General features: G+C 41.0%; 1 protein-coding gene across 6 annotated transcripts in view; it reads right to left on the reverse strand.

Annotated features, from left to right (window-relative positions):
• thsd7ab (thrombospondin, type I, domain containing 7Ab) overlaps positions 1-23,515 on the reverse strand; it is a 158,588-nt gene that overhangs the window by 8,645 nt on the left and 126,428 nt on the right. For 5 of the 6 annotated variants that reach the window (XR_002276208.1, XR_002276207.1, XM_020615536.1 and 2 more), the window contains exons 19-25: positions 21,373-21,488; positions 20,755-20,872; positions 17,246-17,391; positions 14,657-14,831; positions 5,172-5,345; positions 2,346-2,444; positions 1,204-1,286 (exon numbers count right to left, since the gene is read on the reverse strand). Coding sequence is in view for 4 of the 6 variants with exons in the window: in XM_020615536.1 (XP_020471192.1) it covers positions 1,204-1,286; positions 2,346-2,444; positions 5,172-5,345; positions 14,657-14,831; positions 17,246-17,391; positions 20,755-20,872; positions 21,373-21,488 (911 nt within the window). In the remaining 2 variants the exon portion in view is untranslated. Of the gene's footprint in view, positions 1-1,203; positions 1,287-2,345; positions 2,445-5,171; positions 5,346-8,628; positions 9,116-14,656; positions 14,832-17,245; positions 17,392-20,754; positions 20,873-21,372; positions 21,489-23,515 lie in introns of those variants that run through there. The other variant, XM_020615537.1, reaches the window with a different exon arrangement.

Raw genomic sequence — 23,515 nt, forward strand, 5'->3', positions numbered from 1 at the left:
GAAAGGTGTTGTTTCAACTGTATGATCATTCTGGAGCCGGTGGTTTGTGCTGCTAATGAACTGGACTGTTAAACAGAGAGCCATTTCTGTTGTTTAGCCTAGCCTCATTGATATAAATGGGGTGGACAACAACAAAAAAAAATCCACAATCTGAACATTATGACCTTCATGAAGCAGGATGAATTGCAGCACTGTTGGATTAGACTGCATGAGTTTTAAACTGGTCTGAGTGCAGCTTTGTCATGCAGGTCTGGAGACTGAACCAGTGAACCCACTTCTCAACTGTCTGTTCTGTAGTTATAACATCTGTCAGCTCTAGCAGCCTCTACAGCCGATAACACTAGTCTACAAGCAAAACAATCCTGAAACAAAAATAAGAAGTCTGTTAGTTCTGAACCACTGAAACCAAAATCGGCTGACTGGCTCTGGTTTGTAAGATATGACACTGGCAATATGTGAAACCTGCTTGAAAATGACCAAACTTTGTCAAATTACAGAAGAAAATATCTGTGCAAAACCAGAAAATAAACACTCTGACAAAACAAGCTTCTGAGGTGAAACATTAGGCTAGTGTTATGTCTCAGGCAACACACGCCACACACTTTTACAGTTAACTAAGGTGCTTATTATGTTCCTACCTCAGCTCAGGACATTAAGCTCTGTGTTTATGTCAGCCTGTCTTCTCCCTGAATCTCTCTCTGAACTCAAAAGGCGTCATCATCTTTACTTCACCGATTTACCAACCTACAGCCAATCAGCTCTTTCAAAGGTCATATTTGACTTGAACACCTCAAAATACGCAAAAAATTAGCACATTTCTATTAGGAAGCAGAAAACATTTTCTTTTTAAATACTGTTTTTATAGAATATACAAACAATTTAAATGTTTAAACTATGAAATTTACCAGCTACTGGACAAAAACTCCCAATGCAGTACAGCTGAGTGATGCTTTAGAAAAAAGCTTTCTCAAGCTGCATCGTTTCACTGTGTGCTGCATTCAGATTCACTTCTGGCAGCAGTGTGTCACAGTGAGTACAGAGGATCTGTGCTTTTACCTTTGTCTCTATTGGTTTTTTTTAATTCCATTTACTAAGTTTCTATTTTGGATTTTTGTCTCCAAACCAATTTTTTTCCATTCAAGATGATCCCTTTTCTTTTTGTTTGTGGTTAAATGGGTGCGATGAGAAACAAGAGCAGCCTACCTCGCTGCAGAAAGACTTTGGCATGAGACAGGGAGGGTCACAGGAGCTGTTGTCAATTGGAGGGTTTACTGGAGGACAACCTCCTGCAGGTAAAGACACAACACGATCAAACAGATTGTTCTTAAAGGAATACAATGTCATGTTGGATCCACTGCTTTCTGTTGCTGGTCATTACTGTGTTTTCTCTAAAACAATTTCATATAGAAAAATGTTTCCAGTGAGTTTTATTACACAGCCTGTACATTCATCCAGTTTTGCAATAAAAATATCTAAGTCAATATGGTTGTGTGTTTTTTTTTTTTTTTTTTTTTTTTACAATTGCAGGTTTTTTGTTCATGTGTTATGCACAGACGAAACGCTCACCGCCTTATAGAACTAAATCCCTAGTTTTTCTGAACAGTCAGTGACATTTCTGATATTTTTTTTGTTGATTTTCCTTCTTACATAAAAACCTGTGGTCCAATGCTGCTGCAGCCAGTTTAACAAAGTGTATTATCACCAAGCCAAAGCACTGGAAGGCAGTGTTTCCCAAATATTTTGGCCTGTGATCCCTTAAAACAAAGCAAGAGCTATCAGATTTTATGAAAGGTTTATTTGACTAATCAGTTATCTGTTAAACATTTTAAATTTTCTTAAAGACAAAAAATGCCACACGCTATGTGGTTCCAGCTTCTAAAACGTTAACCTTTTTTTTTTTGGCCCTCTGTGATATCAAACTGAATATCACGGACCTGTACTGTTGTCAAACAAAGATTAGTTTGAATATATTTGAGCTGTGGGAAGTTGTGATGGTCTTTACTACTTAGACCAAATGGATTAACTGATTATTCAAGAATACATCATTGACCAATAACTGATTACTGATAAAAAATCATTAGTCAGAGCCCTAATATTTTAGGTACCTGAAAATTCAGAAGAAAAAGGCCAAAAATTAGAGAAATGTTCAATAAACATAGTTTTGTGTGGCAGAAATATGATTGTTCTGTTTTCCCATCTTGTTAATTGAGTCACTGTAGGATCAGGTTGGGATCCACTTGTGTGGGGAATAAAATGTTCACTTGTATTTAATGGACTTAACAACTGAAGTGTCACAGCAAAAAAAAAAAAACTACTGTGGTGCATTAGAAGCCAGAGGTCCTTACCGGTGACGTTGAGTCCATCCGAGCGCTGACACCAGATGAACAGGTGGGTGGAGTTTGGACGAACACCGCTGAACCATTTGTACTCGTAACATTCGCCCCCTGAGAGCAAAACAAAAACCAAACAACTGTAAAGAGTGTACAGTGGGAGTCTGCAGCGAAGACCATTAATCATGAGTGATGGATTAATAAAGCAGCTGCTAAATTATGGTTGTGTAACCAGCTGCTGTCATATAATATCACTATCAGTGTGTCTTCACAGAAGGGTCCATTTCAGGGTTTTAATCTTCACTGAGAGCTTGTGCTTAATGACCTTCTATTAATGCTATTACAACTTTATCAATATCTCCATCAGTGCAGTAAATGACCATATTTCCCTGTGGAGTCCTGTGTAACCAGTCATCAGACCAGCCCATTCGGCTAGCATAAATGGAAAGTTTAACCTTGAACAAAGGAAAGATCCATCCTCCACAGGCCTGGGAACAGTATCTCTGCTCCAGTCGATGGCACTGCTCTATCTGCAGCTTTCACCGGACAATTTGTCTGTGGCTTAGACAACTTCATCCTTTACTGTTCTTCACCTTTCTCATTTTTTCCCCCTTTTTCTTGCTGTGGTACAAGTTAAGTCATTTTTCAAATGTGTTTAGTTATCACTGAATCACTCACTTCAACTGGCACTTCCCACCATCTTTTATGAGCAGATTAAAGTTTTACTACTATAGAAACATTTCTCAGAGGACAAGTCACTCTGGAAGCAGAAATAATGTCAGTGGTGAAGATACAGTAGCCCCCCCAAAAAATCACAGGTGTTTGACACATAACCGAGAGCGACTGGCAACGCTGAGAGAGGAGAAAACTGATTTTCTAGCCTACTGATTGAAAAAGATTCATTATAACCACGCTGTTAGAAAGGAGCTGCACTTTAGTGCTTTTATACCAAAACCATGTGCAGTGTGCCACATTCACACAGCAGCAGAGGTGGAGGTGCCGTACGAGATGCTGGCCATACCTTTCAGAATCAGGAATTTCACTTATTGAGTGAAAAACTTCAACTAGAGGGATTAATAAAGATTTGTAGACATTCATGGTTTCCAGACAATGAATCCTGGCAATGCCAATGATTTTTCCACATGGGACATACAGTATGCATTTGTGGTTTTGAGTGAACTGTCTCAACAGCTATTGGATGGTTTGACACTAATCTGCTATAGACATTCATATCCTCCATAGGGTGAACCATCATAATGCTGACAATATGTCATACTCTGGTTTATGGCCAAATACTTAAACTACTGACACCTTCAGCTTTACTTTACTGTGTTTACTGCTAATAAGAAAATGTTAGCAGCTCAACTAATATTCTGAAAGCACAACCATGTCTAAGTGCAGCCGCGCACAGCTGCTAGCATGGCTACATAAATTAACTACTTCTACTTACTGAGAACCTCTGCATGAAAGAAATGTTTGAAAAAAATCAAACCCATGTACCACAACATATAGGCTATATGCTCATCTTGACAATGCTGCATTTTCGTGGTTAGCTTAAAAGCAATATTTTATACTGATATCAAGCCTATAATTTTAGGTTTTATTTAGCTGTTCTGGCAGCATTATCATTTTCTGAGTTGTGTTTCTGGCTACATTATGTTTGTCCAGTATTCACACTCTCTGCCATGGTTTCAACCAACACAGATTAGTGCAACTTTAAACTTCTGCCAATGTCAAACAACAACAACAAAAAAAAAAAAATCAAGAAGGATGTATCATCAAGGGTTTAATTTTATTCCACTGACGCATCTGGGAAACATCTACATTTATGATTTCTTCTGGCTGTGAGCAGCTCCTTTGTTGCTTTCTTTACTGTTGCACTGAAGTACAATAGTGCTGCTGCTTTTTTTTAATGTTATCATGAATATAGTGTAGACACAAAGCACAGTGAGAATTTGTATATAAGAAAATGTGCAACAGGGACACAGCTTTGGTTTTGTTTTTCTCGAGCAAGCCTCACATCAAACCGCCCCCTCCCTCAGTCCCCTGCCTCCGCTCTCCTCCTCCTCCGCTTTCACTGGTTTTGGCTGGGACACTCCACCCTGGGCCTTGAGTGATGCTGTGAAACCAGGTCAGGCTGCTAAAAACCACTGTGGGGCTGTGTACAGCAGCCAGGGTGGGAGGAGGGGATCGGTAGGGGTGGCTGCTCTACAGACTGAGGCTATGGCTACTGTATGCTGATGATTCAGAACCCCACACTGCACCTAATGGGTGATTAATGCACCTGGGGAGCCTCAGAGGTCACAACAGTAAATGAGTGTGGAGGTTTCCTCCGCATGGAGATCTGACTCGAGAAATCCTGTCTGGGAGAGCGCCAATTAACCCAGTGTGCAGAGGGGAAAACAAAGTGATAGTAGCATGTTGTGGCTCAGTGGCCAACACTGTCAGTTCACTGCAAGAAAAATCTTCATCTGACTGCTGTTTCAAACTCAGTCTCTCTGCGGGTTTCTTCTGGTGTTCCATTTTCCCCTTACAGTAAATCATGCATGTTCAGATGGATAGGTGACTGAACAGCCTGCAGGTATGACCCTGAGTTTGTCTTACTCTGCTAGCGCACTCTGATGCACTGCCAAGTTTTCCATCGTATTTTCTCATCTTCCACCCTGCCTGAGACTGACTTCAACTCTCTGTGATCATGCACACTAGAAATAACTTTGGTTAAGAAATTAAATAAATTAACCCAAGACTGGTGCTCCCAGCTAATTGTCGTGCAATAAAAGTTCACTTTGCTTCTGTTCAAACTTTCTCAAATTGTTAGGTGCTGAGAAAGTTGTCACTCACCGCTGCAGGGCTGAGATTCCCACTCTTGGTCTGGACACAGCTGCAGGTTTTCAGGTTCCTGGGCCAACACGGCTCTGGAGCGAACCTGAACCGAGCCAAAGTCAACACCAGCCCCTTTGACGCAGATGCTGACACATGAGCTCCAGTCAGACCACTCCATCAGGTAGCATTCACCTGCAGGGGTGGAGAGAAAAGATCCATCACTGGAGCCCCATTCAAACTGGATTTATTCCTCTAGTGGAGATGTGGAAGGTTAGCTCACAGCATGGGTCAATCAAGCTGCCAGAGCTGTGCATGAAATACCCACATCTGTGAGGTTTCGCTGGTTTTACTAGATTAGCAGAACGAGGTATGTAATGTTTGTCTGCCGTATGAGCTGTAAAACATTGCATGGAGCATTGAAAGTTGTTTTCTCTGCTATTGGAAATAGTGCATATGCTAAATCAGCAGCATTGAATTATTACTGTCTCTATACATTGTTTTTACAAGTCATTTAATGTGCAGTGTATGTGTAAATGCAGATGTTAGCCTACACTGTAAAATGAGAGAATGTGTTAAAGTTTTTAATAAAGGCAAAGTGAAAAGTTTAATGGGCAACTATTACATTTAATTTTAGGTTACACGGTGCTAGAAGAGATGCTGGTCATTGTGCTCATCATGATGCTAGTAGAATAACATTAGTACACCTGTTAGAGTAATTATACATCCTTTCCTCTGTTTTCTCCTTCATACATCATATTTCCTCCAACCCGCAATCTTAAGCAATGTCAGCAGACTGAAGGGCACCGCACACAATAGGCATCGTGGCTCGTCATGTGACACGTGTCACATGACTCCCATAACACACACCAGGAGCAGCAAAATTCAGTGCGAGACTATTGAAATGGTGAGTACTTAAGTATTTTACTCTGTGTCAACCTGCGTTGATGCATGTCAGTTCGTTGCCTGTCGTGTGTCAATCTGCGTTGATGCATGTCAGTTCGTTGCCGGTGTGTGACGCCCTTGACAGCTGGATCTGGTGTTAAGAGCTCAGTATGCCTTAAGAGTCTAGATTTGCACAGATATTGCTATAAAAAAGTTACTGCCATGCATGAAAGATCTCTGCATACTTAGCTTAAAAAGCTCTATAAGCATGTGCACTTTATGTAAACCTGACTGTTGCATGCATCTTTTAAACACATCCTCTGAGCCCTAGTGTGTAGCTCTACTGCCCAGGCTGTAGACATACACTACACTATTTATCTACTGGTCTTCTGAGAACGCACTGGTTTGGTTGCATTTTGGCAAACTGGTAGAATTAAAATTACACAGATGAATTAGCTGTTAGGAGTTCCTGTGTGCAGTGTACCCATGAATGTAACCATCACTTGGACACTGAAGAAAACTTGAGGTGACTTTCAGGCAAGTTGTGAAGCTATTTTTTTCTAATTTCTAAGCAGATGTATGGACATTTATTTATAATGGACATCCGAGCCAGTGATATCCATGTATGGTCACTGAATGATATCAGTATATATATTAAGACTTGACCATGCTTTGACTCTGTTTCACCTCACACCTCTTCTGAAGCATCCCTTGTCTCTCTCTTTTGTCCAGTTGAATGCCCATGTCATGCCCTGTAATTTCCCCAATGATTAAAATCCTGTCCTGAACAAGGAGTTAAATTACAGAGGGGCATGTGAATATTTTATTCCTCACCTGCCCTTGTAATGTTAATCTGTCCTAATGGGATTCAGGATGGTAAGATTTTTTTTTTTTTTTTTTTTTTTTTGAGAAAACTGGATATACACAAGTTGGATAATGTCCAGTTTTGTTTTTAACAACATTTTAGATCTCTGAGATGTTTTATAATTTAAAAAATCAAAACTTTTGAACAATCATAATTCTCAGGTCTATCAATTTTATATTGATGAACAAAAATAGATGAAACAAAACCTGCCACCTAACACTGATGAAAATGCACAAATATGTTTAAATGGACAAAAAATGAAGAAATGAAGAGCCACAGCAGCAAAGCTCAGTTTTAACCCTGAAAAGTCTAAATCACAAAGTCAGCTGTGTAACTGGGTAGACAATCTGTTAGTGGTACAACAACTACACATATTCAGGGTAATGTAAGAAAACTAGACATAAAACCTTACAAACTAAGCTACAGCACTCTGGCATCTCTTCACCAGTTCAGTCTGAAATCTCTGACATAATGGGTAGAGCAGTCGTCTCCAAATCAGAAGGTTCAAGGTTTGAATCTCGGTGCCAGCAGTCCACGTGTTGATGTGTCCTTGGGCAAGACACTGAACCCCCCCGTTGCCCCCGATGGTTAGAGCCATCGATTGAGTTTGTGCCGCAGATGGCTGCCATCGGTTCTGTACGAGAAACAAATTCCTTGTGTGTAACATACTTGGCCAATAAAGGTGATTATCCTTATCCTAAATAGTTGCTAGGTCTGTCCTACAGCCATGTCGCAAACCTTTTCATTTCCTGTAGGTTGTGTGCGGCCTCAGCTCCTCTGGCACTTCCGGAGTTTAAGGCTAAACAGTGACCAGGAGCTCTAGCAGACAGGATCAGTAAAATTGCATAATTCACATCTAGATTTACCAGATTGACTTAATTTTCACTTTACTCTATTTGCATCGTTAAGCTCGTCTTCATGGTTTTATTTGACTGTTAAAGAAAAGATTTCACTATGCAAACATATTTGCACTGCATTGTATTAGTGTGGGTGTCCCTGGTGGTACTGAAGCCATGTTTTACCTACTGATCTATGAACAGTTTCATCTGGATGAGATGGGCAGCAGAGATGCCAACAGAATATGTATTTACATATGGTATCATCTGATGGCTCGATGCTTTGAAGAGTTTCAGGGGTTGGAAGGTGGAAGTTTGAGATGCAGGACGGGTTGGTTTTGATCACAGTTGACAGTTGCAGCTCATCACACAGCAGGGGAAATGGATCACAGGTCAAGGGTGCCAGTGCATGAAAGTGTTTGTGCGCGCATATGTGTGGATGCAGCCTGCCAGAATTCCCAGGCTGTCGCCGGTCCAGCACAAACACCTCTTGCACTTCCTCCCAAATCACACTCCCCTACTCCCTGCACAGGAAGTAGTCTGCACTTTTGATTGGTGTTTGATACTTCGGTGCTCCTGCAGCTTGGCAAAAGACGCTGGACTGACTTGTTATCTGGGTCAACGTTTCCCAGTGTTTTCCATCTCAGGGACCAGCAGACATCTGATGAATTTCTCCTCCAAAATAAGAAATTGGCCAGTGGAAACATGCCTGACACTTAAAATATAACATGAATTCAAACCTTTAAACCAGCAGAGGGTTGAAAAAAGGCTAACATTTTTCCTCCTCTTTAATGGAGATTTTAAATGATGAACAATCAACAACGAAGCAGAATAGATGAGAAACACTTTGGAACTGAACTGCACATTTGCATTTTGACAGACACGAGGAACAATAATTCCCCCTTCAGGGACCACTGACACCGAAAATAGTTCCACTGACACTGTGAAAACACACTCTTGTTATCAGGCTGAATCATGCAGTAAAATTTGGGGATTAGTTTCCCAACTTTTCTTACAGAAATGTTGTACAGAAATGTCCCATATTTAGCCAAAGGAAGGACTCCTATGTGCAGCACAACACCGAGGGTGCTTCACAGTATGGACAGTGTTGTTGCCAGAGTGGCAGTGGCGGTAAAGCACTGGAGCTGCAGCCCTGACGGAGTCCAGCAGCTGTTGTGCAGAGCTCACCTGTCTGCTCCTCACCGTAAAGCTACATCAGCTGACAAGCCTCTGCCACAAAACCGTGACAACAACTCACAGGTTCCAACTTCTGAAGTGATAATCCCGTCTGTGAGACTTTTTTTTTTCCAGTGGGGGTTGACATCCTTGGTGCTAAGCTGATAATATGCTGTTCTTGTGCTGCGGTGCTGAGAAATCACCTGTCAAAGTATGGTCAACAAGCTACTATGGGCATCTTTCACCTTACATTTTGTATCGATGAAGCCACAAAAATAATGCTGCTGCTAAATATACTTATTTTCAAGAACATGCTGTTAGTGCTGCTGAAAAGAATCCATCACTGTCTAGACCTGTGACACCCCGCACTGACTTTTAAAACAACAATCTACAAAAGTTTCCTGAGCTGTGTATACCCTAAAGCAGTGCTCTCACCCCAATTGATTAGAATTTATGGATATATCCAGCCTGCAAACATTTTTTACCAAATATCTGGGAGAAAATAGGACAGAAAATGTTAGCATAAAAATTGTTGTATCTCTTACTTTAATACTGTTATGTCAACTGGCTATTAAGTAAAGGCTACTAAAGGCAGGTAAATTACACTGAAAGATACCACTACTGTGAAGCAAACACTTCCTCTTTCATGTTTACATGTCGTCTTCATAGATTCAGCACTGATTCCAGCAGTATAGTCATATTATATTCAATTTGCTGCTTTAAGTTTCTCTTTCTAACATAAATACTGTTTTTAAATCATTAATTTTGCTTCTAGTTTGCTGGACAGGTTGCCAGTCTATCACACGATTGACATGTAGACAAACAACCACACACACCCACACTCAAATTTAGAATCACCAATCAACCTAAGATGTATGTCCTTGGACTGTGGGAAGACACCGGAGTAGCCACAGAGAACACACACACAGGCACAGGGAGAACATGCAGACTCCACACAGAAAGGCCCTGGGTCGATCCTGGCTCGAACCCGGATATCACGAAACTACAAATATTGCTTTCTGGCTGTAGTGATATATTTCCACAGCAGTAATTCCATTATTCTGAATTTACCAAGACAAAATGTAAACATGTAAGAGCTGATTTTTCATCAACACAAATACTGTACCATCAACAGATCAGATGAACAAACAGCAAGATGTCTTACTATGATAAAATATTGCCATAAGAGTATGAGAAGTCTAGATTTTAATCCCAATTATCTATCCAGCTGAGGTAAATAAACAATTTATATTCTGTTGAATCACTGCTGTTTTATATTAATCAGTGCCAGAGCAGCAAAAATGTCTTATGAAAATGTTATGGATTGGGACGGTAAAACCAGGAGGCTGTACACAAACAAGCAGTAAGCCTGCTGGTCTCCTGAGTGAGAAGAGCGATGACTGAAGGCAGAGTAGGAGGGAGATGCTGCCTGGCAGTCGACTGAAGAGAAAGCCTGACACACTTCTGATTTCAAGGTTCTTTTTATCTTATGTGAAGAGAATGGTATTACATTAGACTCTAAAACTACCAGACAGCTTGGTTACTTAAGCACATAAGGGCTTAGAGTAATTAAATCAAACGTCTGTACTGTAAAATACTTAAACAGATTTTGCTTTGTATGGTCACGTATCGTTTAAATCACAACAGATGTCCAGCTCAGCATAAAGACTGTGCCGAGACCTAATCACTCACTGAAGTAAAAAAAGGTCATGCTGCGCATGTCGACCGTGAGCTACCTCTGCCAGGTTGGAGGGGACGCTACTGACTGGGGCTACCCATGCTGAAAATGTCTGCACACATGGCGCACTAACAAGCTGTGGGTGAAAGCATCCACCAAATGGAAATGGGCTCCAGTCTTGTTCACACAGGGCTTAAAAGTTCAGGTACAAACACACAGCTATGTACAGCTTAGAGGTACAGTTAATTTACTACTTGCTAAATCACGCTCAAGAACAGTGGCTGTCCAATCACCTTTTAGCAGCCACAACCTGACACAGGTCAGACAAGCTTTGGATATTTCCAGATGTTGAAATGTTACTAACTAAAAAGTGTGATGTCGTTTTTAAAATCACCTTTCCAAACCCCAAAAACACAACAGCAAAAGTGGAATGGATTTAACATACACTACAATCACAGAGGTACAACATGGCCGGGTCCAAACAAAGATTTTTCTCACCAAAAACCAAAGTAAATAAGCCGTGCATGGCAACCAGGCTCCTTAGAGTCACCTTAAGACACTAGCATAGCTCAACACCAGGAAAGTAATTGAGAGAACAAGTTATTAAAATGAGGGTAGGGCTCTACACCCACATTTATTTGCCGGGGTACTGGTGTCTCTAAGTGACAGCACACAGTTATATCTAATAATCTATCATTATCTAAGTACATTAGACTGTGGGGTTACAGGTTGTAGCCTATTAAAAAGTCCCCGTTCATGACAAGCACATCAACTTACACAGTGTGAAAGCAGATCCTGGATGCCATCAGGTTTATGGTAACACTAGAGCCTCTGTCCTGCTTATTACACTCCAGTGCTGCAGCCAATGTTACACAACAAAACATTACATTTGCACAGCTGCGTCGGCTACCATAATCCTGTACGCATGTTTTACCTGATTTGCTCAATTTTTACGTCTAGCAATCATTGCAGGATCAACATATTGTGTGCGTGAGTGTGTGTCTAATCTAATATGATATCACGCAGCCCTAGAGTGGATTATATCATTTCTACTCCCTAACCCGAGCCTTGTTGGAGTGAGTGACAGCAGCACACGCAATGGCTTTACCTGCTGTCAATGTCTCAAACATCATCAGGACATGTGCAGGGTATTTTTTATTTATCATGGCTCATGGGATGCATGTGTTCATTTTGTCAGCTAATTATTGTGCATGGATTTAAGTACCAGATCAGTGACTCTTGAGGACCGGCTGGAGAGCGCACCTCCTAGGCACAGCGCTGGTGATTGTGTGAGAGAGAAGCTGCTGAACTGAATGAGCTATGGAGGTACTGCTCAAAGTCGGTGCGTGTGCTGCTGTCACTCAGTCCAGGCTGTGCAAGGCTCACATTATAATGTCAATATACAATATGCCACAACAAGAAAACACAGTTTGTCCTAATAATGAGAACGATATCATGTTTTATCTCATCAAAATGAGAAAGGTTTCTCGTTATAATGAAATACTTCACAATTATTTTTCTCAGGATGGCAGCAAATCAAATGAAATATTCAGTGGACGTGGTCTCTTTGTATTAATACTAATTTCCAACTTGTATTAGTATAAGATCAATCTCTTAGGCAGATCTTGTGCATACTATAAAATATAATCCTACAGGCACCACTACATTTTCCAGACGCCTTGGTTAGTCATCACCCTAAAATCCTTCTCTCTTGCAATGTATAAAGTGAAAACATGCTTTTAAAAATACAAAAATGTTGGTAAGCTAAGCAGCCAAGCAGAGTTAGCACAAAATACAACTCCTCACACATTTCTTAACATACAGTACAGGAACAAAGTCTACACAGATCTTCAGCTAGTGAGGATACTGACTGTTTGCCTGGGACCTGCTAATGCCTCTGTCTTTGAGGTAACTATCAAGTGGATATTTAAGACTCTAGTAGAATTAATTCTCATTTTAATACCACTGAGGGGGGAACAGTAAAAAGTCAGTCAGAGACAGTCATTAACACGAATTAATGCCAACTTATTTTTTTTTTAAGTTCAGACCTTCCAGTGGCTTTGACACTTAAATCTTGAACTTTCTTCCACTTAAAATTTGCTTCTACCCCCGACCTCCACCTCCTCTTTGGTGCTTATAGTGTATTAAGCTGAATTCCTTATTTAATGCTAATATGTGTATGAAATGTGTCATTGTTTATCACCTTACAGTGATTAAACCAAGCATTAATCAACACTGAAATATAAATACTTTTTCAGTCTGTTCTCCTCTTAATCAGCATCTCCATTCATACATACCGTGATTAAACGCATAAAATCTGCACTTTGTCATTTACAGCACAGCAGAGTGTTGCTTGGTGAGGCTGAATCTCAGCTTGCCACCTTGTCGTTTTGTTAGGCATCTACTCCTGCCCACACAGATTATTGACTGCACCCTTCTTCTGTGTTATTTTATCTCCATCTGTATGTGTTCTAATCACTTTGTTTCTGTGTTTCTTCACTGTACAAATGGAATAAGCTGAATTGTCGAGGCCACAGCTTTCATTTGGATTCTCCTCCCAGTCTATTCACTGAAAGAGCAGGTGGTCCAAATAGTGTGTTTGTTCCACAGAAAAGAGAAAATACTTTCTGACAACAGTGCCTCTGGCGCAGTCGGGCCCTTCAACAAACAACTAACAGTGCTCACTGGTGGGAGGCCTGTGAGGGATCATGGTTTGACTGCTGCACAGATGAAAACCTCAGTGTGTTTTACACTCTTAATGAGGCTTCTCACTGTGAGGTGAAAATAAGTGGCTGCTGACTTGCAGCTCAGCTGCTTTTTGGTAAGAACTGGGGACAGATCGAGAGAACATGAAAAACTAGGACTGACAAGACCAAAATATGAGACGCAAATCTGCAAGTACACTACAGTGGAACATTACTACGCTGGCAGAGGAGAGTAGAGGAGAGTTGCTACAGGCAATGAACTACAAAGCATACGCTATAATGTAGTCCATTTACTCTGCCTTCAGGTACCTCTGATCCTTTTAGAGGTCCAGAATAGATACTGAGTGGTTGATTAGAGATTTAAAATAATAATAAAAATTAAAAAAAACCCAACCCTATAATAAAAGGTTTTAAGTGTCTACTGTGTTATGTATTACAGTGACTTCCACAGATGTAATGGATTACTTCACTTTGTTTAGAGCTCTACTATTGCTCTGATAGTTAGAAATCTGAGTCTGAGTCTGAGATGTCCATGACTCCACTGGACTTCGTTCAGTTATGTGTTCTCTTAAGGTGAATCCCAATTCCCCTATTTGCATCCATGTTTCCCTCACTTGTGTCTTTTCCTTGTGTCTTAGTCTTGCCCACATATGATGCATGGAAAACATTCAAGGAGAAACTGTGAGGAGAGAGGAACCGAGGAAACATGTTTTAACTGACATGCGACGTCCTTTCCTCAAGCCTCCACGTGGAGCGTTCAATTACAAGGTGATTTCCGATAAATGGGTGTGTCAATCTGTAACAGACTTCCACGAAGCATACACTGGTGTGTCCTTGGTTATAGCTCCTCCAGGCAGCCTACTCTCTCCTCAGAGCCGAAACAAGAGCTTTGGGACGTTCATCATGGCAGACCGAATGACTTCCGGGTTGAGCGAGGATGGAGGACCAAAGAACAATAAAATAAGGACACTGGAATTCACCTTTAGCCACAGTCTCTATGGTAATGGTGAGGGCAGTGTTGTATCACCCAAAACCAACTGGAGCCTCGCCATTTGCTAAAAATACCAAATTCAGAGGGATGACACTGAACCAGGAACTCAGGTAACACTATCCAGTCAGCTGTATTTCAAATGTCCTCCTCTTTGGGGACTGGCTGTTGGTGCAGCAGAGGATGTATTGTTCTGGGACATCACAGTGAATTGTAGCATTACAAAATTCTCTGTATTATTTTTGTATTGTTCTGTGTATCTAGACTCAGTACAAACTGAATCACCTCTCATCTCATTTACATTACTTTGCACAGTTTCCCATGTAGTTCAAGAACTTAACCATAAATAACCATATTTGAACAGCATTATTACCTGGGCATGGAAGGATACAGGCCTCTCTCAGACTGATCTGCTTGTCTCCATCAACGGCCAGCTCCAGGCTGCTGCACAGCTCCTCATCTACCAGACCGCCCTCACCGTCACTGGAGCCGTCTGAGACGAAGCAGGACAGGTTTCTGTAGCGCGTGCCATGTCCACACACCACGCTCTACAGGAAAATCCAGGAGAAGGAGGACGTTGGTGAGTTACCACATTGAGAGAAAGGAGAAGGTGGACGTTGGTGAGTTACCACATTGAGAGAGGGGAGTTGCACGACTATAAGGGCACTTGTTGACAGCAAGTGATACGTTTTTTCGATTATTGGAAGCTGCCATTTTGATTGATATTTCAAGCTACTATACCTAATGTCTTTTCAGCTAAGAAGATCTAGTAAGACTCAACAAAGTGCCTAACCTCTCTTTGCCACTTCCATCACGTCTTGCTAACACCACTAGCACTGTTACTTGCCTCAAGCTGACTGCACTGTTTCCTTTGGTTCAACAATGCATTGCCTTCTTAATGTCGCTGCTAGCAAGGTCCGTGTTACTCCTCTCAGTATTCTCGACACAAGCGCAGCATGTTCTGCACTCTGAAGTAGCTGGTAAAAGTAGCACTGTTTGCTACTGTGCTGTGACCACTAATAAAAACACTAAAGTGCATGTTACAATAAACAGAGTGGCCGATAGATAAAGTGGTTTTAAATGTATATTTGTTAATTATTGTGTGCTGCCTTTTTATAAATTGATTATGAACTTTAACTGCATAAAATATTGACACCTAAAAATCAATCATTAAAACTACATTCTGAGACTAATGGTGCTGCCTGCCCAACCATTTGTGATGTTAAATGTAAGGACGGTAAAACATCTTACCCCTTTATTGACTTGCATTATTATATCAAGTCCCAAAGAGACACATCAGGAGAATGGTGCTGACATTCTGTAAAATGAGTCATTTAAGTTTGAGCACAGCCGGGGTCAACTCATCAAACATCAGTTTGAGTTTTTGGTTCACTCAGCAAAACCTGTCACATATGTAATTGAAATCTGCACAAAGATGTTCATTGTTTTTCACTCTTTTTGAAACTGTTTCATTCAGTTTATTATTTTAAAAAATGAGATTCTGCCATCTCTTAGGTGGACATAATCAAAGGTATCTCATGGGTTTGTGTTGTAACCTTTAAAAAGGAACCTCACTGATGACTTTAGCCGCATTCAGATGCTTTTCTGATTTATGTTTAAAAGGAAAAATGCTTACGTTGTAAAGTCTATTATTTGTTCTTTTTAAAGTTATTTAAAGGATTTTCATGACGTCCGGTCAGCATTTTTCAGCAATAATCAGTATATTTATTCTTTGTAATAATCTCTCTACATATTAGTTTTTATTGTTAGAGTCCGTCATGCCGTTACACACACACCAGGGATTCACAGGATGATGCACAAATGCGATCCACCATTCCAGTTTTTAATTTTAGTTCATCTGCATCAGAGCTGTATTAAGTTACTATAAATGCAAACCAAACGATTTTCTACAGACACTGCTTCAGGATTTAACTGGTGAAACATAGGGTGGCTTTTAATGTCCCAAGTATCTCAGTGTATCTACCACAGCGCTCACCATGACCGATCATCAAAAATGGGTCAAAGCAAGACAATGGCAAGAGCAACAACTTTCAGCAGCAGATCACTTTTCATTTATTGCACACCTCTAACTCGTCAGCAAGGTGATCTTAACTTTCACTGTGACCTGTGGGAAGCTACTTGCGCTGTGTGCAGCATTAAATCAGATCACAGCTACAATTACTGACCGACAACTTTTCTGGCTGCATTGTACCCACACACACCAGTTTCCAATTTGCCATGGTATTAAAACTCACTTGCTGTTCCCATTGTGACCACTGTCGTTCTCAAATCAACTAAGACTGAAATCCTAAGGATGACAAGTTTTATAAAGACCTGCACATATTGTTTATTACTCACACATTATCAAGGTGGTCATTATTAGCTGTGTAACATCTCACAAACTCAGAAAGGGTCACAATACAACATGACTAATGACTGACTCAAGAAGAGAGTAGATGTAGTTGGAAAGGCTGTTGGACACGTGATACGAGTTAACTAAGTGGAACAAATGATCTCAATTAATTATTAGAAGTAAAATGTTTCCCTGTTGTCCCATAACACTACACCTACACTTGCAATGTTTTTGCTTTATGTCACAGAGCAATGCAACAGACACCCCGAATAGTCTCTGATTCTGGTGGCACACAATGCAAGAAGAAGTACAGAGGCTGCCAAATTTCTTGGTGAAGGTACTGCTTTACAGTAATGTATCAGTATTAAAGATGCATTACATTGATTTTTACTGTCCGCTTCTCAAAATAACAGTATAAGCAGGGATTTGATGAGGTTCTTCATCAATACTGAAGACTTCATTATTTTTCCCAGAGGTTTCTCTCTTCCAAAAATCCACTTTCTGGCTCAAGTTCCTATGTGTATCGACCCCAGCTGACAGAGGTCGATAACCATCGTTAATATTTAATGCCCCTTGATTACGGTATAACGTTGTGATTTATAGACCTACCTCCACCCGACACTCGGACCAGGGGCTGTACTGCCAGCGGTAGCAGGGTCGGACGGGACAGGGCTTCCATTGCTCCATCTGAGAAGGGCAGGGCCGGCCATCACCCTGAGAGGCCTGAACCACTGACCGCTGCCTCCACATCTTACCTGGACAAAACACAAAGGAAGTGAAATCTTTTTTTTGTGTTGCTTTTATTCATTTACCTGTGATAGTCATGCCATTCCTACTAATGTTTAAGGTTTATATTCTACACAGTAGCCATGCTGCCCTGGCCGTGCCTGATCTCGTCCAATCTCTGAAGCCAAGTAGGGTTGGACCTGGTTAGCACTTGAATGGGGGACTGCCTGGGAACAAGGTGCACCCACTGGGGTTGCACATGCTAAAACACTCTCTGTGCCAGCCCTACGTCCAGATAAAACAGGAGGCTTGTGTCAAGAAGGGCATCCAACATAAAACCTGTGCCAAATCACATATGCGGATCACAGTAATCCGCTGTGGTGACCCTCTAAACGATGGGGAGCAGCCGAAAGAGGACCAAGATATTCTATCCATACAACCTGATTGTTTGTAAAGCCATTGTTCAACAAAAGAGCTCAAGATGTAAAAAAACAAGACCCTCTCTAATCAACTGCTCATCCCAGTATCAAGTTGTAACAGAACACATACGTATGCTCAGTGATCTTTATAATTAATTTAGTTATTCAAAGTGTAAAGTGGCTGTTTCCTGCACAGTGCACTAATGCAAACAGATGCAGCACATGCAGCGATCATCGTGGTAGACCACACAGCAGCTCATTTTAAATGCATGCATTTGTTTTGAATGCATTACATTAATCTTACTGTGCACAAGAGCACTTTACTTAACAAATTTGGATTTTCTAGAGAGCCTGAAATTCTCTCAGATATTTTGATTGCTTGTTGCTCCACTTGAGTAAAACAGGTTTTCTTCCATATCAATCAACAAATGCTCTTTAAATCAATCCAATATAACACAACAGCTAACACCTCAGAGACCATTTGATTTAAGATGCTAAGACAAAACTCAACACAGACGCTTTACACACACAAACATACACACACACACACATCTCAATATACAACACCGCTGTCAACATTCTCTAAACTGCCCACTCTCAAATCTCGGAGCCCTTCATTTGTGGCATATCCCACTCTCATTTTCACACAGCTTAGCCTGTAATCTGCTCACCTCAGAATGCACCTTTGCCAATTTACGACACCTTTCAACACAAAACACAAACCGGCCTTCCCACACAGACACACTCACACACAAACTATACAACCTAATTTCCTATTCCAACAAGAGAACATCCCACACACATATACAAACACAAAACCATCAAATAAAGTCCTCTCTTGCTCCTTGAGGCTTTCTTAAACTTTTATCTTGTTCCTTGTGATTTAGCAAGTATCACTGTAGCGCCTCTTCTTCAAAGTGCTCCCACAGTCCTGAGGAGCATGAAGATCTAAATGGACAGAATCCCTTCTGTAAACTGCCAGAAGAACAGCCATTGTTAACGGGAGAACAAATGTTTGCCGTTCATTTGGCAAGACTGTAACACAATCACTCTCTCTACACCTCCTCCCCTGTGCTTCTGTCAGTTTTTTTCTGGTCAAATGCCTCCAGTGAAAACAGGAAGCGTTTGATATGTGACTTTCATAGTTATCCTAGCACAATCTGCAGAGCATTCATATTTTTACAAACTAAGGATAAGCAGTACTGTATATGTGAAAGTATTTTTAAAATGTTGTTTGCACACGACCCCTCCCAGACATGCATGTTTTTCTTGCATCTTCCTGCTCCACATACATGTATATACTGTATTCACAAATCTTGGCTGCCAAGCACAACCAGTCTTCCATATTTGGCCGCTGAGCATCATGAACTTGACTCCGTTGCATTTTCTTTCACGTTACAAGCAGACCTACCAACCTTGGAGAAAGCACAAGCACTTAATGTCACCTTCATTCTGGGGCTTTACTTTGGTATAGGCTTTAGCTAGTACTGCCATTCTGGTTATATCTTTACACCTCCTTTTTTTAATCCTAGTCGGGGTGTCATGATGCTCATTAGTATTACTGGTTCGACTATGAAAAGGTAAGTTTAACCATCTGCAACCCACATTACTTTGCCAGCTTTAATGACTGGTGAACATGTAGCCATCTTGTACATAGTTAACGCTACATAACATTAGGCTAACGCTAATCCCCAATCTTAACTTTCCACGTCCCCCATGTCCATTTACCTTTTTAAAGGAGTTCAAAGAACCGAGCTCACTTGAGGAACCAGTCAGCCTGAGTGAGGAGGGGGAACGCCAGGGATAAAATCACGGACAAGCATGTTTCTGTCAGTTTACAGATCCTAGCTACTTTACGCATTTATCAATCAATCCCGAATCCAGCGCTATAATTGGTCGAACTCGACTTCTTCTTCTTTTGTTTTTCAGCAGGGTCGAGGGGAGGTGTCACTGGCTTTAGAGTGGCAAATGTTATACGTTACAGGTGGGCAGGTCTGTGACTATTAACAAAATGTCACAACTGTTTACGATCCTTTTCTTTTTATCACAGTACATCCATCCATCCAGTGCATTATCTGTGACATTATAGGCTAATCTTCTTGATGACATTTTTATTCCAAGCACACCTGGCAGACCTGGTTACGGAACATATTCACCTACTCAGTTGATTCATTCATGTTAAGTGCGTTTCTTGTTCTTGTGTGTTTAATGGAGGTTAAAACATACCAAACAAACTGCAGATTAATCTGCCATCAACTACACTATGTTGGAGACCTTTCAACATCTTCATAACAACAACAATAATAATAATAATAATAATAATGCATCCATTATAGTGTTTTTAAAGATACTCAGACTCTTTTACTAAATTAAACTTAACAAACAGTTTTAGCCTTTTTAACCCTGCAGTAGATACAGCTTTAAGAGTGTTAAAATAATCTCATTCTACACTAAATTTCATTGCAATAAACAATTTGTATTGTTCCAAATCCTCATTGAAGCTACACAATGTTTACACTGAATGAAACGTACAATTCCAAGACACCAGATTTTTTTTCTTAATGTTGTGTGCATCATATCATATGTTTCCCAAAAACAGAACATGACATTTGTGCTCACTGATATTTTAAGAGCTAACCCCATTTGAGCTGGGCCACAGGGCCCTGTTATCTGCTGCAAAGTCAAGAGTTAAAAGTCATGTTTGCCATTTGCCATCAAGACTGTAAAGTGAGCTCAGCTTGGCTAATTTCACACCATCTTTTATATCATGTCTTAAAAGCATTTGTAGACTTGTTGTAGTGTTAAAATGTTTAATTACTGTATCTGTCCTTGAACTGGAGTTGTATGTGCTCTTTGCTCTGGCTTTTGCTTTTACTCCGATTTTATCTCCTGACTGCACATGAAAAGTGTAGTATAAATAACCATTTCAGTTAGTTAATCACAGTGCTGAGAAACACATCTTATCAATCTTACCTTCTAGTCCGCAGGTCTGTGAACACTCTGACCAGACTGACCACTCCGACAGCTGACAGTTGACGGGACACTCGACCATGCAGGACATGTTCATCTGCCACTTCTTCTCCAGATTCAACTGCAGCACATGTAGGAAACGAGGGGGTAGTTCATGACAAATCGATCTGGTCAGACAGCAGCTTGACCTCTCAGCACTAGAATTCCCAGAAGCCTTTTTCCTGGTAGAGGACCTGAGCAGCATCAGGCCAGCAGAGGTGGAATACCAGAGCTGCTGCGAAAGTTATTCTGACACGCGTTTTTTTCTGAATGAGCCAGATGATAAAATGGGCCAAGGGTTAAATAGCTGTGGGTGCGACTCTGCCACAGCCCACTGGCTACAACTACAGAGAGCCGAGACACATTATGAATGAATAAGGTGCTCAGCCTGAAGCAGCAACAACAATCTGCCCTTCTGAATATTTCATGTTGCTGTGGGCCTAAAAGTACTAGAAGGGCATGATACTACATTGTAATGAGTGATGTGATCATGTCATTAAGAAAACTCAAAGAAAAAGTAATAACTAAAGAACCCAAGAAACAAAATGAGAAGCACAAGAGAAGAATCTTCGCAGTTCTCACCTCCTCACAGAATTTTATATCAACAGACTTTCCATCGCTGCGAACACAATCAAGCATCCGGGTCTTGATGCCACTCCCACACACTGCATTAGGACTCAGCTGACATGTGCTCCAGTCTGATAAGAAACAAAACACAGATACATTGATTGTTATTGTTCTTAACATAAATATAACATACTACAGAGGCCTGTGGGTAAAAGGTTGACATACCAACAACACAGACAACTCCCTACAATGCAGTAATGTGGTATGGATTATAAACTATGTAATGATGCCCAGTAACACCACAGCCTTGTAGTGCTAGCCTCTGATGCTGCTGTATGTTTTGAATTTGACTCCTTCATGTTACATCCAGCCCAGGGAATATGATTAAAAGTGACATGAAGAAACATCCTGGTTGTAGTTGTTAGTTTAATGTTTCTTGCTTGGACTCATATGCAGCAAAATGTCTTAACACTGACAAACTATCTAGCAGGAACTGAAACCAGAGGGCTTTCTACTACATCCCCCAGAAAATAATCAACAATACCAGTTTGATTAAATAGGTAGTGAGGGAATAGCATTTATTTTCCATTGCTAATTTCATCTTCTTTCTGTAAATAATAGCTCAAAATAAATGTAACTGAAAAGTCCAACATGCTGTCAACACTGGAAACATTTGCTCAGAATATAATTGGTGCAACTCTAGAAAAAGCTCATTTTCCATCAAAGCAGATATAAGAGCTCTTTTTTGGGGCATGTCCAAATCAAATCAAAGCCATTTAGTGTTAATAAGTGTTTTCTTTGTCTTTGTAATTTAGACTATATTCTTCTAAGTATGTCGATATGCAAGTGTGTGGGTGTACAAGGCCTTTATTGTTTATTTTACCAAAGCAAATGAAAGGTTTCTGTTTTCAATTCTCGAGTCTTTATAGATACAGTAAGTCTTAGTGCAACCAAAGCCTGAATAACTTGTCATTTTTGTGACTATAACCTACACAAACTGATTGTTTGTTCACTTGGATTCATACAGTTTGTGTCAAGGATTTGAGGGCTCTGCAGAAATCTTCTCTGCCCTCCTTTTGACCCGTGCGGTGTACAGGTCCTGCATGGTCCAAGCATTGTTGATTCTTTCCGCAGTCCTGACTGTCTGCTGGAGTCTGTTCCTGTCCTGTTTTGGTTGCTGAACCAAACCAGACAGTGATGGAAGAGCAAAGAACAGAGTCAATGATTTCTCTGTAACCTGCTGCTTGCTGTTTGTCAGGAAGCTAGTTATTCACTGACAGGTGACGTGTTTGGAGTGGAGGATGTTCAGGATGATGGTGTTGACCACTGAGCTGAAATCCACAAAGAGGGCCCGTGCATAGGTCCCTGGGGAGTTGAGGTGTTGCAGGATGTAATGCAGTGCCATGTTGACTGCATCATCCACTGACCTGTTTGCCTGGTAGGCAAACTGCAAGGGGTCCAACAGTGGGCCTGTGATGTCCTTCAGGTGGGCCAACACCATCCTCTCAGGGGACTTCATGATCACAGATGTCAGGGCAAGGGGTCTGTAGTCTTTGAGACTGTTGATGGTGGTTTTCTTGGGGACCGGGATGATGGCAGAGCATTTGAAACAGGAGGGGACTTCACCCAGCGCCAGTGATCTGTTGAATATTTGTGTGAAGATGGGAACCAGCTGGTCAGCACAAGCCTTCAAGTAGAAGGGGGTCATGCTGTCTGGGCCTGTTGCCTTCCTGATTTTTCATTTTTTTAAAGAGGATTTCGTATAACCTCTTCATAGATCGTCAGAGGTTGGGGGGCTGAGGGAAGGGAGGCGATCGTGGAGGGAGTAGCTGTGGGTCTAAGGTGAGGAGGGTGGTGTATGTGGAGTTCTGCTTCTCAAACCTGCAGTAAAATTCATTCAGCTCATCTAGGCTTTTCAATTGGGTTGAGATCTGGTGACTGTGAAGCCCATAGCATATGATTCACATCATTTTCATACTTCAACCAGTCTGTGACCCCTCATGCCCTGTGGATGGGGATGTTGTCATCCTGGAAGAGGCCACTGATTTACTCCGATTCTTCCTTTAATTTGCTGCCTGTCTGTATTTACCCATGTTCAGTGGGTTGCTGCTGTTGACAGTACCACCCTGAATGCATGCAGAGATGGAAGGCAGGAGAG

The sequence above is a fragment of the Monopterus albus genome, unplaced genomic scaffold (genome assembly GCF_001952655.1).
Source record: "Monopterus albus unplaced genomic scaffold, M_albus_1.0 scaffold166.1, whole genome shotgun sequence".
Classification (NCBI taxonomy): Eukaryota; Metazoa; Chordata; class Actinopteri; order Synbranchiformes; family Synbranchidae; genus Monopterus; species Monopterus albus.